The sequence below is a fragment of the Mixophyes fleayi genome, chromosome 4 (assembly GCF_038048845.1).
Source record: "Mixophyes fleayi isolate aMixFle1 chromosome 4, aMixFle1.hap1, whole genome shotgun sequence".
Classification (NCBI taxonomy): domain Eukaryota; kingdom Metazoa; phylum Chordata; class Amphibia; order Anura; family Limnodynastidae; genus Mixophyes; species Mixophyes fleayi.
Genome location: NC_134405.1, coordinates 224,246,459 through 224,261,873, shown reverse-complemented (window position 1 = coordinate 224,261,873; position 15,415 = coordinate 224,246,459). Strand labels below are relative to the sequence as shown.

The 15,415-nt window shown below is 36.7% G+C and overlaps 1 protein-coding gene and 1 long non-coding RNA gene across 2 annotated transcripts in view; both read left to right on the top strand.

Moving 5' to 3' along the window:
• Positions 1 to 15,415, top strand: part of LOC142150080 (uncharacterized) — a 493,307-nt gene that overhangs the window by 210,565 nt on the left and 267,327 nt on the right. The window lies entirely within an intron of this gene.
• The window catches only part of KITLG (KIT ligand), a 55,107-nt gene that overhangs the window by 33,275 nt on the left and 6,417 nt on the right, over positions 1 to 15,415 (top strand). Inside the window, exons 4-7 of the mRNA XM_075209377.1 lie at positions 3,168 to 3,329; positions 4,364 to 4,523; positions 4,619 to 4,684; positions 14,301 to 14,416. Of these exons, the coding sequence (XP_075065478.1) occupies positions 3,168 to 3,329; positions 4,364 to 4,523; positions 4,619 to 4,684; positions 14,301 to 14,416 (504 nt within the window). The remainder of the gene's footprint in view (positions 1 to 3,167; positions 3,330 to 4,363; positions 4,524 to 4,618; positions 4,685 to 14,300; positions 14,417 to 15,415) is intronic.

Below are 15,415 nucleotides of genomic sequence, written 5' to 3'. Positions count from 1 at the left end.
TACTCACAAATAAAGGGCTCAGGCACACTAGCTTTATACCCTGACAACATGGAGAACAGAAAACTAACAATACCTGATAAGAAGGCTTTTCAGTTTGTGATTATGTGATCACTGGAACCTCGTCTGAAGCTAACATGCTAATATTAGTGGTGTTATTCCTACTTTGAAATGCACTGGAGGCTTATAAAAAAAGGAATGGAGATGGCATTGTCCGTTGTCCGCTTGCTTACTGATATTAGTTCTGCTGTGGTTGTGTTAGTCAGTGTATATATATATATATATATATATATATATATGTAGTGGCAAATATGACTCATTGCCACAGTACCCCTATAAGGGATCTGATAAAAACACAGCCAATCTGCAGGGTCAAAGGTTCCCTGGGATCCTCTTTTAGCACACACACACACACACACACACACACACACACACACACACACACAGGTGTTCCACATGGGTGTGATTGGTTTGCTGTGATTTGTTTGCAGTGCTTGGGGTGGAGGATAAAGACACTGTCTGAATGTATGGGTGGGACCACCGATGCCAGTAAGTGGCCGGCTTGTGGACAGGGAAGTAATGTCTAGCCAGATGTAGGTGGTGGTGTTTTTTGTGTACTGTTTCTGATATGATTGCAGTACCAGCCTTGGAACTGTTTTACCATCCTGACAACTGCCACTAAACAGTTAAATGGTTCAGCATACCTGTGTAGGATTCCTGCGAACGCTGTACTTTCCCACAATCTCTCTCTCTCTCTCTCTCTCCCTCTATATATATATATATATATATATATATATATATATATATATATATTTATATATATTGATATATATATAAATATATATAAAGATATATAAAAATATATATTGTGACCCATGTGAGGGGACTAGGTACCATCTCCCGGGTAGATGACAGCAAACAGCGGCAATTAAGCCATACTATCCATTATTTTCAGTGTAACTGACCCCAGACAGTTTTATTAGCACATTCAAATAAACAAAACAAAAATAAAGACCTTGCCTGTCCGGCACTCACTACACATTTCACGTAGACCCTCTCTCAAGGGTGAAGGACCTTATGTCCCACACACATGTCAAACATGTATTATTGCTCAACAGAGCAGAGTCTCTCAAGAGGAAACTAATCTCCTCCCCAGGTTTGAGAAACTGATTGAGACAGAACTGCAGCCTTTTACAGAGATCACTCATGCGCAGCTCCTAATTAGTCTGCTGTGAGCCTGGAGACCAGAAGACTCGGACTGGGCCTTTTGCATGGAGGCCACCCTGCTTTCTCCATACAAAACAGCAGGGACCATTAACAGTTTTTTCTGAAGCTGAACACACTTTTTAGCAATCTCCCAGGTTTCAAAAGCATGCACGTCAGATAGCCTCGGACATGAATACCTGCCATTCAAACCAGTGACTCTGTCACAAAATATATATGTTAGCTTTATTACGATGTACTAAGATGATTAATGATCTTGCAAAATTATAAGAAATTAGAAAATTGTGATAAATAAAAAGTAAAAAAATAATTATATATATATATATATATATATATATATATATATATATATATATATATATATATATATATCTTTTTATTTTTTTTATTTTTTTCTCTACACACTTAACATGCAACTTTCATTTACCAGAGAGTACCCTGTTCATAGAATTGAGTGGAAGCCTCTCCACCTTACTTCACTCATCCTACAAGATTCATTGTTGTTAGAAGCACAATTATGTAACATCATACTTGCCAACTCTCCCGGAATGTCCGGGAGACTCCCGCATGTTGGGGGAGTCTCCCGGACTCCCGGAGGAGTATGGCAAAATCCCGCATTTACAGAAATAGGGCCACAATACCGCGATTCTCCGGGAATCGCGGCATTTGGCCCCGCCCCTGACTGTAAAATGACGCGTTTGCGTCATTGCGTCACGGGGGGCGGGTCCAAAATGACGCGATTTTGGAGCCCCGCCCCCCGCACGCCCACCTCCTCCACTGAATCTCCCGGAAAGCAATGGGAGAAAGTCGGCAAGTATGTGTAACATACTTCTATATAAAATAAAATTCATGCATGCTTTTTAAATGTTTGTTTGACTAGGGTCTGAGCATCTTTTTATAACCAGTCTTTATCTCCTGTGCAGCTAATAAGAACATTAGAACATTCATAGCATCACAAATTATTTCAGCAGATGAGTGTGCTAATCTTGTGACAAGGGCAGTGTCATATAGTGATGCATATGGGCAAATGGGAAGCCACCGTATTGTAATTAGGTAATGGAGGGAGAATCCAAAGTTTGACGGCTCATTGCCAGGGTAGCAAGAGATGCAGCTGAAACAAGGTTCGCATTTTAGGGTGCACCTCCCGCATCAATGAAGCGTAGCTGCAGAAAGTTTCTCACCTCTTGCGGCTAACTGAAGCATACTCATGTAGTCAACATGTGGCTGGTGTTATTGTAATCAAAAGCAAGTCTGTGATTGGTTAAAAGTGTAGACTGCATCCTAGTTGTTAGGTAACTTCAGTACAAGCTGAAATTGAAATCGGAAATTGTCTGCTTCATGTAAATGGGAACCTATTGCACTGGGCCCTACAAATGTCTTTTCTATGCCACTGCTTAAGAACATAAAAGCAGGTAGAACTTTAGATAGTTTAGTATTGAAGCCTGTTAGTCTCTCTAATCAAGGAAGCAGAATTTGAATAACTTTTTTCATTGTTTGTTAGAAAATTCTTTATATGTTATCTCTGTGCAAAATGCTTCTCCGATATAAATAGACAAATAAAGGCAAAGATCTTGGACATGTCAGAAACCAACAGACTGAGAATCTCTAAAGAGTTATTTTCACTTTTAATTTTTAATAGTACAAAAATATCCACTTTCCAGCCAAAATATTTTTGTATGGCAAACAATGAGCAGCTGTACTAAATTTAAAAATCCCAGATGGTTTAATTGTGTTCAAATGTAATTTGACTTTCCTAACACAATGCATTGATACATAATGCATTGTTCTTCAAATGGTTCCTGATTGGCCTCCTGTGAATTTTTTTATATTAAATGAAAACACTACAAGTGCACTGTTTGTAGTCCTGAAATGTATCTGTTTTTAGCTGGTATGTATGTGCGTGTGTTTATATATATATATATATATATATAATTTTTTTTTTATAGGCAAAACACTGCTGGTTATACGTTATGCTCCATGAAGTATCGAGCCGCCTTGGAGAACTTTTATCAAAATTCTCAGAAACATCACAAAATTATGTCATCTTAAACAGTCTCTCGTTAATACTTAGAGAGATCAGGAACTGTGTTCAGCTAAATGAACAAGAGGTAAAGTGTCAAGCAAATGTTTGCACTCTTAATTTAATACTGCATTTGTAGAATGTTCTCATTTATTACCCATATATTAAAGTGTATAAAAGCGTTGGCGCATGTAAATAATTTTCTATACAGTGACAAGCAAACGATATGCGTCTTTGTAAGCTAAAGGTACACTTTAATGATCTCTACATAAATATAACAAGCACCTTAGTATTATCAATTGCTTGTCAAACATACTGTATGTGTGTATACTATACACTTTTGTAGAAATTATTCAAATCTACTTTATTTATTTAAACCATTTTTACTTATGTAGTTAGGTATTACCCATAAATATATTGTAAATATGTTTTATAATTTAGATTTCATTAAGAGGGCCATGTTTCTGTTCTTTGTGTTTACAAGCCAAATACTATACCAAAAATACTCTCATTCTCAGAGGCTAAGTTGGACATCCCTGAAATGGATCATAGCAATAGTATCAGGTGGTCATATATTTATTTTGAAAAGGGAGCCTTTTCTGGATTCTTAGGGTTCATTGTAAGCTTCAGAATGGTTACATAGTGTGCCTGTTTTATATTAAATGGTCATTATATGTTTTTTTTAAATCTATAAGCAAAGAAAATATAGTAAGGGCAAGTTCAGTAGCAAGTCACCAGAAAGGAATTGCAGAAATAGACTTAAAAATATGATGCAGACCCCCCACAGAGTAACGAATGTAGCTGCAGGCTGAGATATAATTGCTGGAATAAGCAGCACATTCTTTCATGCGTGTGCAGATAGGTGAAAGAACTTAACCCAGTAGCAAAAACATGGCCCCCTGTGACTTTTTAGGCATTCTTTAAATATTGTACTTGTTAGTAGTAACAAAATCAGTCTGTAAATTAGGTATGCTGAAGACCAACAAGAGACCTGATAATACATACATAGTATATCACAGCCTTCCAAGCCTTACCCAATTCCTCATTCACAGGTTACATGTTATATATATGTTTAATGGTGTTTAATTTAATTTAATTTAATTTTTTATTTATATTTAACAGGAATTCGTAGAAGAATATTTAGAGAAAATTCAAGTTGGGCGTGTTAGTCCCAGTGATTTTTTTGAATATGTAAACAACACAATTAACCTTTTCAAGGATATTAACAACACACACTATGACAATGACCTATGTGTGTCACCTACAGATGGTCCTGACGGAGGTAAGTAGTAATTTTCAATGACATTGGTTATTGTATTTCTTCTATAATATTGCAACATGGACTGAAAATGTACACGTACTGTTTGTCTATTCTAGGGGATAATGTCACAAAGGGAATCACACAGTATGCATCAAGTAAATTAAAAAATAGCAGCAAAATTGGTAAGCACGTCTATATTTTCCTTTCATGTGAATGCTCATCTATATTTTCCTTTCATGTGAATGCTTATTTACATTTTGAAGGGTTGTGTAGCAAGTGTAACTATAATAACACATTAAAGACAAAATAAGCCCACTAATCAAAGGACAATATCATGATATAAATCTATAAATTGTTTAATACTTTTATTCGCGTACAATCTAGATATTCATGAACTGCAATATTCTAAGATTGCAGGGAAGAGTATGAGAAATGTGAGACAATTTTCTATTGTATAATGCAGTATAATAATAAAAAAGTATTATTGTTTTATGCCTGGAACTGGATCTCAAACTTTATCAGTTCGAGGCATCAAACAATAATAACTTTTTCAAGGTAACCCTAAGCCAAAATAATTACCATGTAGTCCCCCGCCTTGTTTACTCAGCTTATCACTTGCCCTGGCCGCTGCACCCCTGTGCATGATGTATGGTATAATAATGTATGACTGGTGTATATATAGTCAACGTAGATTATGAAATTATTTTCATAAACTGTAATTTATAATTCATATATATATATGATTTTGGATAAGAGAGTACAAATCTCTGATTTTTTTTTAGTGTATGTCAGTGAGTTTAACATGAATTGTTAGTTGCATCTAGTAGTGTTTTTTCTTGATTTTAATGTTAATGTTGGGATAAACAGTGGTAGAGAATTAGTCTCATGTAGATTTGGACGTAATTTCCATCTTAAACACAGATGGAAATTGCATCCCAAAATATGACACATCTTACACTGGTATGTTGGTTCCCATCTCTTGACAGAAGCATACGCGTCTGAGCCTCAGTCTACATAAGTCACATTTGCTCCAACCCACCCTCATACGCCCCCTCTTTCCCCCGCCCCACCTCTTCAATAGCAAGGGGTCGCAAGCGGCTGAAAATGCAAGATGCAACTCACTTTAAATATGGCTGTAAATGCAAATAGTGCATAGCGGGCATGCACACAAGGAAACACAGTTTGCATCCAACTTTACATGAGTCCCTATATGGTTATAATTAGTGAGTAGTAACAACATGACATTGTTATAAAAGAACAGTGTGACAAATAGACAGATAAGTCTGAAATCACTTTAGAGTTTTGTAATCATTCAAAAGAGCAAATAAATTTTTATCATTTGTGGCAAGAGCCCGCTACTGCTGAAGCACACGCGAACAACTTCTTCCTTTTTATGGTGCTTTATTGTCAGGATGGTAAATATTTTGACACCGTATACTTGCACAGCAATCATAGAGACCCTAAACGCTAGCTATACATAGACCAGCTCTCTCTCAGGACCAGCCAGCTATCCCAGCGTTGGTCTCTCTGAACAAATGAAACAAACAAGCTTTTATACATGATGCTCCTCCCCCAGCCTTAGCTTAATGGACAGGTGACACACCCACCTTCTCTTTAAAAGAAAACACCCATCACTGCCTCTGTTTGCACAACCAGACACGCCCTGTCTGTTTGCTGAGAGGAAGGATTTCACATGTAAGTTTAACCAAATTTAAACTATTGCTTTTCATACATAAGTCTTCACTCTAGGTGCATTACTGCACAAATGTTTTACTCTACTTCCCTACTTTCTCTGTATATTGCCAGCTAAATGCCTCCTTTTGTTACACATTTTTATATTGAAACATGTAAGAGGGCACTATAAATGTTGTAACTAAAACAAATGTATTTTAATATAACTGAATAATGGCCAGCCTCTTACTGAGATCACAACTTTTAAAGATGTTGGCAGTCTGTGTTGGTATTTATTTTATATGCTTCTATATATCCTCTTACCTCTTTGTCTGTTTGTTAATGCCAGAGGGTAAATTTACTAAGAATCGTGTTTGGTGGCAGTCTTAAACCGCCACACTTCGCCGGCGTTTTAGTGCTCCAAACATATGGGTGCAAATTTTAATTTTCATTATTTATGGGGACAAAAGTATTGTATTATTTTATTATATTATGGAGGCACAATGTAATGCCACATTGTGCATCATAAATAATTATATCCACCATTAACAATAAAACAGTAATGCCCAGTTAATATAATTATATATTCATATTTTCCCCTTAATATAATGCTATTATATTATCCCAATAAGATAATTAAAAATAAATTTGCTTCCATAAGTTAATTATTAATTAATTATTATTAATTATTATTAATTAATTTTACTCCTTAATCAATAAATAAGGATTGCCCCTAAAATGTATATGTCAGTGGTGTTTCCTCTTAGGTTTGGAATGGCCAGATAGCTCAAACAGCATGCAGTTTGAGCTACCTCGTCTATCACAACCACCTCTTTTGATTTGCCAGTTTTGATGACGGTTTTGTGATGCTTAGTAAATCTGCCTGTTTGTATGGTCATTATTGTTTAAACTGGGATGGTGATTTCTAAAGTGGTATTTTTTAAATATGTCAATTCTGAACGTTTTTATGGCACCTGAAAAACAGCCGAAAACTCTTGGTTTCATCAAACGGCCCTTTAGTAGATCTAGTCCCTAGTTTGTTTTATTACTGTGTTTGTCGCCAATTGTAAACCTCTGTGGAATACACTAGTGCTATATAAATAAATGCTAATAATAATAATAAAAATAATAATAAATAAAGTGCTTATACTTAAAATATTTAGCTGTCGTATAATATATAGTAGGTAAATAATACATAGCAGTGTGAATGTTGTAGAAGCATACTGTCTTTTCCAGTCTGTAATATATTTAAAGCTTGCATTTCTAAAAGTGACCTACTTTTTACATGTCCTCTGCAAAATTAAACCTATCGCACAGATGTGACAAATGCTATAACTTGTCTTTTGGGACACAAGCTACAGTTTGTGCTACACTACTGTGAGTTATTTTTTAACTGCCTGTATGTTTATAAATATTAATTTTCATTACTAGAACATAGGCAGACTAGTTTACTGAATGCTTATAATTTAGACATATATGTTTTGTTTATACATGTTAAAGATTAACATAGAGAGTTATCTGGATTATAAAGATAGTAGAAATAAATTCTTAGTTCATTACAAAACCGCCCAGCCATTATTGGAAGGCAGCCAGGTATTTTTCCAATCTAGTCATGTGATGTTTGAGCATCTGAGTTGCTATATAAAAAGTATAGGGTGTCTGTGCCCATAGTGATTGCCTTCTCTTCCCATTGAGTGAAAATGACCCTTGGTGTCATCAGAAATGTTGATTGTATTTTGCAACATACAGGAATGAGCAAGCTTTCAATGCTAAATGAATTTGCCTTGGGACATATTTAATAGCTTGTATTATCAGATTGATTTTTATCAGGTTCTACCTTATACATCAAAGTAAAATGTTAGGCCTAGACACATTTTAGCACTGTTAAGGTGTGACATTGCTAGGAGCATTACTCTTTATTAAGAGAAATTACATAGTTGCACATAAGGATTTACACCATGATAATTAATCTAGAAGTGTGTCCTTATGAGCTCAGTAAAAGTACTGTATGGCACCTTTAGCTATGGGCAATCATAGAATGTGCATAGTTTACCAGAGAAGTAATGTTGTTGATGAGCAACAAATGTATTGACAAGTACTTAGATTTCACAAAGTGCTTTCTTTTCATAATGACACTGATCTGATACAAAGAGCAAAACTAACTTAAGAATGTTTCTAAGATCACAAAAAAGGATACAATAACATTGCCATTAGCTACATATATTTTGTTTTCCTCCCAGAGATAGGGCTTCTCACTATCTGTCAAAGGCCACCGCCATGCTTTTGGGTAGCCCAATTAACAAGGATCATGCATCCTTCTTTTGTTATCGCCATTTCAGGATATGGAAATCGTGTTTCTTTTTAACATTTTGAACAAACTTTCTTTACAAGTGGAACTGAAAGCCCAAGTCAGTGCTTCCAGTTTCACTGGATATGCATGAACCTGAAATCTGGGTCATGCGTGTGCAGATCCACCATGACTGGCCCAGCAAAGTGATAATGATACTCTTACTGCTGAAAGCCAGTATCGCCACAGCTGAGTATTTTTCTTCAGGCTGCTATTAATGATTTATGATTGTGAGCTACAATGGTAACCACAGTCACATGGCTCATGATGTAATGAGCAGAGAGGCTTTGGAAAGCCCCTCTAAGCTCTGTCTGCACTGTAACATCCTCCTTATCCTGTCTCTGTCATCACATGACATGCTGAGAGCTGTGAGCCTGTGTCTGTGTTGCAGACTGACTGTGTCAATGTCTGGCAGCCATTTTTGTTTTCCAGCCAGAGAGCTTTTGAAAAGTAGATAATTATTTTCGGATGATAGCCAGGAGAAATGATGAATGCTTAAAATATACTTAACTTGCTATTTAAAGAAAAAAATATTTTATATGGGATTTATTTAATTACCACAGTATGCATAAGGGACATGTCACAACTTTATCCAATTTTCCTTTTGTGGTGGCAAATCAGTACCAATATTGTTAGGTCCCGTAAAATACTTCTCACTCTTATTGTAAGAGTCAGACCAGTCTGTGCCAACAAACACAAGTATCTAGTTTATTTATTATGCTTTAAAGCATTCCTTGTTAGAAGAGATACATTTCTTCTGGTATGTTGTCTCTTGGTTTTATGCTGACTTCCAAGGTTATCTGAGGATTCTTTTTTCACTCACCTTAAATATTCTGCACACATATGTCAAACGTAGGCAGTAAAATAATAGGCAATTTTATATGTATTATTTTACATTAAAATTCTTTGGGGGCTTTATGCGAGGGACACCCGCAATTTAGGACAACTCATCCATCAGACCAACAACAACTTCTTAGTCCTGAGTTGACAACCAAGAATAGTTCAAACTTAAACCATGCTTGGTCATTTTCTAATGTAGGTCACATGACTTTTAATCTAGCTGCTTGGCTAAACAACATGATCACTACCCTGTGGGTCACACTCCTATATATTATACTGAAGCATGTAACCCAAGAACAAGGATAAGAGTTATAGTGCTTTAAAAATGTAATTGACATAAATATGACGTGGGTTTAAGGCATACACAAGAAAACACTTAATCACTTTTCTAAGTTTACAGATGTTCATATAAAAGCTCCCTTACCTGCATTGGACTTAAAGTTTAAAGAGGGCATGTACAGGCTTGTACACTAAAGCTATCTGAAGGTAGAAAAACTCTTTAAAATATTTTAAAGAGTTCATTTTCTACGAGGGCTCTTAGGAGCCATTATTGCATCACGTATAAGGGTTTTTTTTTATTTAGCCAAGCCAAGAATCAAGGGGGATGTACTACAGATGAAGAGCCTGGATCTAGGTGAGCAAGAACGAGGGTGAATGAGAGTAGTGTAGGGGTGTTTTTATATCAAATAAAGTTATTTTTACACTTGTGTCTGTGATTTATTTACAGTATTGGTGCACTACAACTCCCAGTGCCCGTGGTTGCCAGGGTATGCTGTCACTTGTAGTTTCCCAAGTACCAGCATGCCCTGGCAACCAAGGGTATGCTAATGCTTGTAGTACTACAAGCACCAGCATGCCCAAACACTTAATGGCAGCCTGGACATGCTGGGACCTGTTGTGCCCAGATTTGGTATTATGGTAGGGGGTCCCCACGCTGCGGAATTCTCTGCTATAGTGCCAACGGCCCAGACTGGTAAAGCCTAGTAATAATTTCAGGGGGGACCCCATGCTTTTTGTCCCCTCAGTTTTGCTAGTTTCTTAGACTGGCAGCACTTGGGTTGGTTAAGGTGTTTGGGAGATGGGGGGGGGGGGGGGGTTACGCCATTTGTTTTTGTTTTTTTAAAACAAGTACCTATTTATTTGCTTTTTTTTTAATACAGCATGGTTTGTGCTGATGATCATCATCAGCACAGCTCTTGCACCAGCACCCACAACAGTTTTTTATTATTATCTTTTATTTATATGGCATCACAGAGGGTCCGTAGCACCGTACTTAGAGCTCCTATCTGCAGCTGCTTTTAACACAGCATAGCATGTAAAGAGCGTGAACAAGCCTTTACATTGCTAGGCTCACTCACTACCTTCCCCATTCCACCTCTCTAAGCATAGAGAGGTGCAAGGGGAAGGTCCGTCTCAGTCTGAGAGCAGACTGAGATGGATCCTTGGCTACTGTGCTTGCGCAGACTCCAAAAGCGCTTTTTGCGCTTATGAGTCGGATTTATGTTTGACTCTACATAAGACCTTAAGACATCATCATGGGACACATAACTGGTGCAGATATGCCAAAGCTTGTGTGCTGTTGTCACAGATATGCAATATTAGCTTCTTCCTTGTAACTAGTCTTCATAGTCCACACTCAAAATTTTAAAACAATCAGGACTATATCCCACATAAAGAATAAGTTATTTGCAACTGATTCAGTTTAATTACTGTTGCCAACAACCTTTGTCACAAAATACCTGCTGTACAAAACATTTTAAATGTGTCTTTGAAACTCTTGAATTTATTGATATTTATATTAAGTATACTAATGTTATACAGTTCAATAAGCAGTGTTCTATATCAGATTAACTCTCTCCAAATATTTACATTGTTGCATGTTCCTGTACTATATACTTTACCTTCCATATTCTAAATATAGAGACATTTAAAGTACTTCAAATACTTTACAGTTGGTATGTTTTTTTCTTTAGTTTTTTTCTTTTTAACTTTAGATCACTACTGACAATCTTTTATACCTATTAATCGTATTTGTAAAATATTTACACTGAATCCTAGTTGTAAAGTATGGAATGTAATGACTGAATTGTAGCTACAATTTTAGTGCTATGTTTGGTATTTCATTTGGTCCTGGTGCTCTAACAATGTCACTCAGTGGAATATGTACTTTAAATATATTTCTATCTTTTTTAACATCTTGTACAGACAAATTGTGCAATGCTAATGCTATAGTTTAACAACCAATAATAACTATTAACTAAATCAAGGGAGAGGAAGGGAGTTCTATAAGGTATAATAATAATGTGCCATTTTATCAGTTTGACCATTGGGTGATTTATTGTTGTGTATTTATTTTACCTTTGGAGAGAATATAAAACGGTTGTTTTTGTTGATTATAATATTTGCATGGGGAAGCTATCACTGGCAGTGACCCCTTGATGTATTTACGAGATAGGGCTTTTCCCTATTTAATAAATTGACCCCTTATTCCCTTTAAAGTCATTAATATTTAAAGTCTTTTTGTTGTGCTCTCTATTATACATTATTAGTTCAGGATAGAATTAGGTACAATCATAAGCTCACCTCAATTTATTATATTACATGTTCAATATTGACACAAGGCCATTCAATTTGCATAAAAGGCAAATTAAAATATCTCTAAAGAATAGTTTTAGTATAAAAAATATCTTTTATAAAAAGTTTCCAAGGAGGAGGGATTGGTGCGGGGTAGGGATGAGTGAAATGGATTGAAGCTGTCCCTGCCTTTAAAGGACTTCTAATTCTAAAATGTATAGAAAAATTTGTGAATGTAGTTTTATATCTGGTAACTTGAATATTAGATTTGGTGATCCTTTAAGTGAGTGAGCATTGTCTTATTGCAAAAAGGTTTAGATTATTTTGTGAAAGGAATAAAGCACAGTGGAGGTCATTTACAAAGCACACCCAATGAGCACCACTAACTACATTGATTTTGCACTAGTGCACGTTAATGGTCTATCCTGCACACATCAAGGTACATGGCTCCTCCTGTGGAGAGATAGGAAAATCTTAGGAGGTGCACTATGCAAAATTGTTACTATCACATGAAAGTACATCCTCCCATCCTTTAGTATCACTCTATTCAATTAAATATGGCTAGGTTTAGCATTATTTGTGAGGCACATTGTTCATAAGAGTGAGAGGACATCAGGACTGTTTGACTAGTCCCTTTTGTGTGTGTGAAGCTTTTTCATGCATTGCTTAGTGTGCTCCTATATATCCACTTCTCCTTCAAAGGCTGGTAGAGATTAGGGGGTATATTTACTAAGCTGCGGGTTTGAAAAAGGGGAGATGCTGCCTGTAGCATCAGATTCTAGTTTTCATTTATTTAGTTCATTTTACAAAATGACAGCTAGAATCTGATTGGTTGCTATAGGCAAGATCTCCACTTTTTCAAACCCGCAGTTTAGTAAATCTGGCCCTAGGTCTTGTCTCATACTTTTTATGAGACCCATTCACCGGAGACCCTAATTTGTAGAAGGACTCCAAAATGAATTAAAAAAAAGAAGGGCAATATGCACCCCCATATTCCTCAACCAGTCTTAGCACTAGAGAGTCTTGGCTGGTTTCCAATATAACAGGGAGACAACTGAGGTTGGCTCTGTTCCCTAGCTATTGTGAGAAACAGCCGTAGGCTTGTCGGCGCAGGGCTAGTGCCTTTATGGTATTTTCCAAAAATAACACTGTACCCCTTCCCCCAAAGGCTGCAAACAGTGCTGAGAACCTCTCTGACCCCACAGGGCTGCTAGTGTTTGGGAACTTAACAAGATTCATCTTGATTTGCACAATTGTACTTATATTTCCATTAAGTAGCAGCAGACCATGGTGAGATTTTGGGTGCTGAAAATCAATGGGGCTCTTCCTAAAACCCCAGTGCTGTAGAATCCATGGTAATTAATAAGATTGAAACCCCCAGAGTGGCGTCTTTGCCACCACAGTGGCCTCAGTGTAATGGATAGGGGTCCTTAAGACCTCTGCCCATTATACTACTGTAGAGGCGCAAAATAAAAACACATACACAATTTTCAAATACCGTTAATTGAATAACATACTCAGTAAAATCATTCTTCATTTTACTAAATAAATAAATAACAATTGACATCCAACTCCTCTCCTGTGCAAAGTTCTGCTATTCTCCACAAACCTATGTGCCGCAGTTAAAATATAGCCACACTTGCTGTCATTTTTCACTTTGGACATGACCTCCTATGTACATATAATATATTCAAGTGTAATGTGGGCGATATAATTGGTTAATTTTCTGCATTATTCAGGACCTACAAAACATCCTTAGATGCCTAGCATGCGTTTATGTTTTTCAGTAACCAAGAAGATCATTGAACTGCTACATTTCTAGAATTTGTAGCATTTTTCATATTATATCATGACACATTTTGGCTGATTACTAAAGAGAAGCCTGGGCAAAGATGTAACGGGATGAATTATATAAACAGTTTGTTTGGCAATATCTAGATCAATCATGAATAACTATGACAGCTGTATTTGCAAAATGTTGAGTTATTTTATTTTACCTCAAAACTTTATTACCTTGAGAAATGAGCATATATCTCTGCCTACTAACAGTATTTATGGATTTGGCATTCAAATTGTAGATTGTAACTAAAATATTTAACGTAAAGTGTTTTTAACCGTGAAAGAATATTACAAACCTTATTATAATTGACTGAGCTAGTTGCATTTATATTTAAAAGGTTTAGAGGCATTTGCAAGTAGCCTCAATAATGAATCAGATATTAACTGTGATCATTCTAGTGAATCTTTTAATACCAATAGTAAAGCATGTGTAATTCTTTGGGAAATACTATTTTTGGTAAATTTTCAGTATTATAATATTTTATATAGGTATTTATTGATACATCCATTTACACTTTTGTTTACAGGGCACTCTGAACTTGTTCCAATTAGCAGCAGTTCATCATTACCATGGCCAAGCATAGCAACGATAGCACTGGCCAGTCTAGTTATTGGATTTTTATTTGGTATTATGTGCTGGAAGGTAAGTTATAGAATACTATATCTAGTTCGCTGGTATTTTTAGTAGTATTAGTATAATAATGAGATATATAATTCAGTCTATATTTCTTCAACAACAATAGAAAACATCAATTGGCATATGCGTCTCTGTAAATATCCCTCTTTATGTCTGAAACCACCTGTAATTGTGATTCTACTGAGCTTTCCCTACCATATTTATTAGACATAATACATGTTTGCTTTCTATATAGAACAGAAATGTAGCGTTAAATTCAGCTTTGGGCTTTTGTAGTGAAGAGAACATCATCAAACAGTGTGCTGTCTTTCACTTGGGTTAATTAAATGGGTCATTTAGATGAGTCTTGCTGCCGAATGACTCATCTTCCTCTCACGTCGCTCCTCCTCTGCCTCCCCTCTCTGCCTTGCCATACACTGGCTCCCCTTCCCCTACAGAATCCTTTTCAAACTCCTCACCACCACTTACAAGGCTCTCTCCCAGGCTGCTGCCACTTATATCTCTAACCTCCTCTCCATTCACACTCCTGCCCGCTCCCTGTGCTCGGCCAATGACTGTCGCCTCTCCTCCACTCTCATCACTACTTCCCACTCCAGAATTCAAGACTTCTCCCGCGTGGCCCCCTTCACTGAAATGACCTCCCTCGCTCCGTCCGTCTCTCTCCTAACCTGTGCTCCTTCAAACGAGCACTCAAAACTCACCTGTTCCTAAAAGCCTACCAACCATCCACTTAACCCCTCATCTTCTCTACTCAGTCTCCCCTCTCTCCTCCCAGCCCCACCTTTTCTCCCCCAGACTTCAACTGTCTCCCCTTGTGCCTGTTTGTTTACCCTGCTTTAGGATGTAAGCTCATATGAGTAGGGCCTTCTTCCCTCATGTCTCCACTCCTGTTCTTTTGCTCCGCCACTACTGCATTAGCCTGCCAGAGTTTCTGAAGTATTGGTATTAGTATTTTTTGTTTATTGTTCTGTACTGTCTCTCCCTGTATAGTCTACTGTTTGTTCT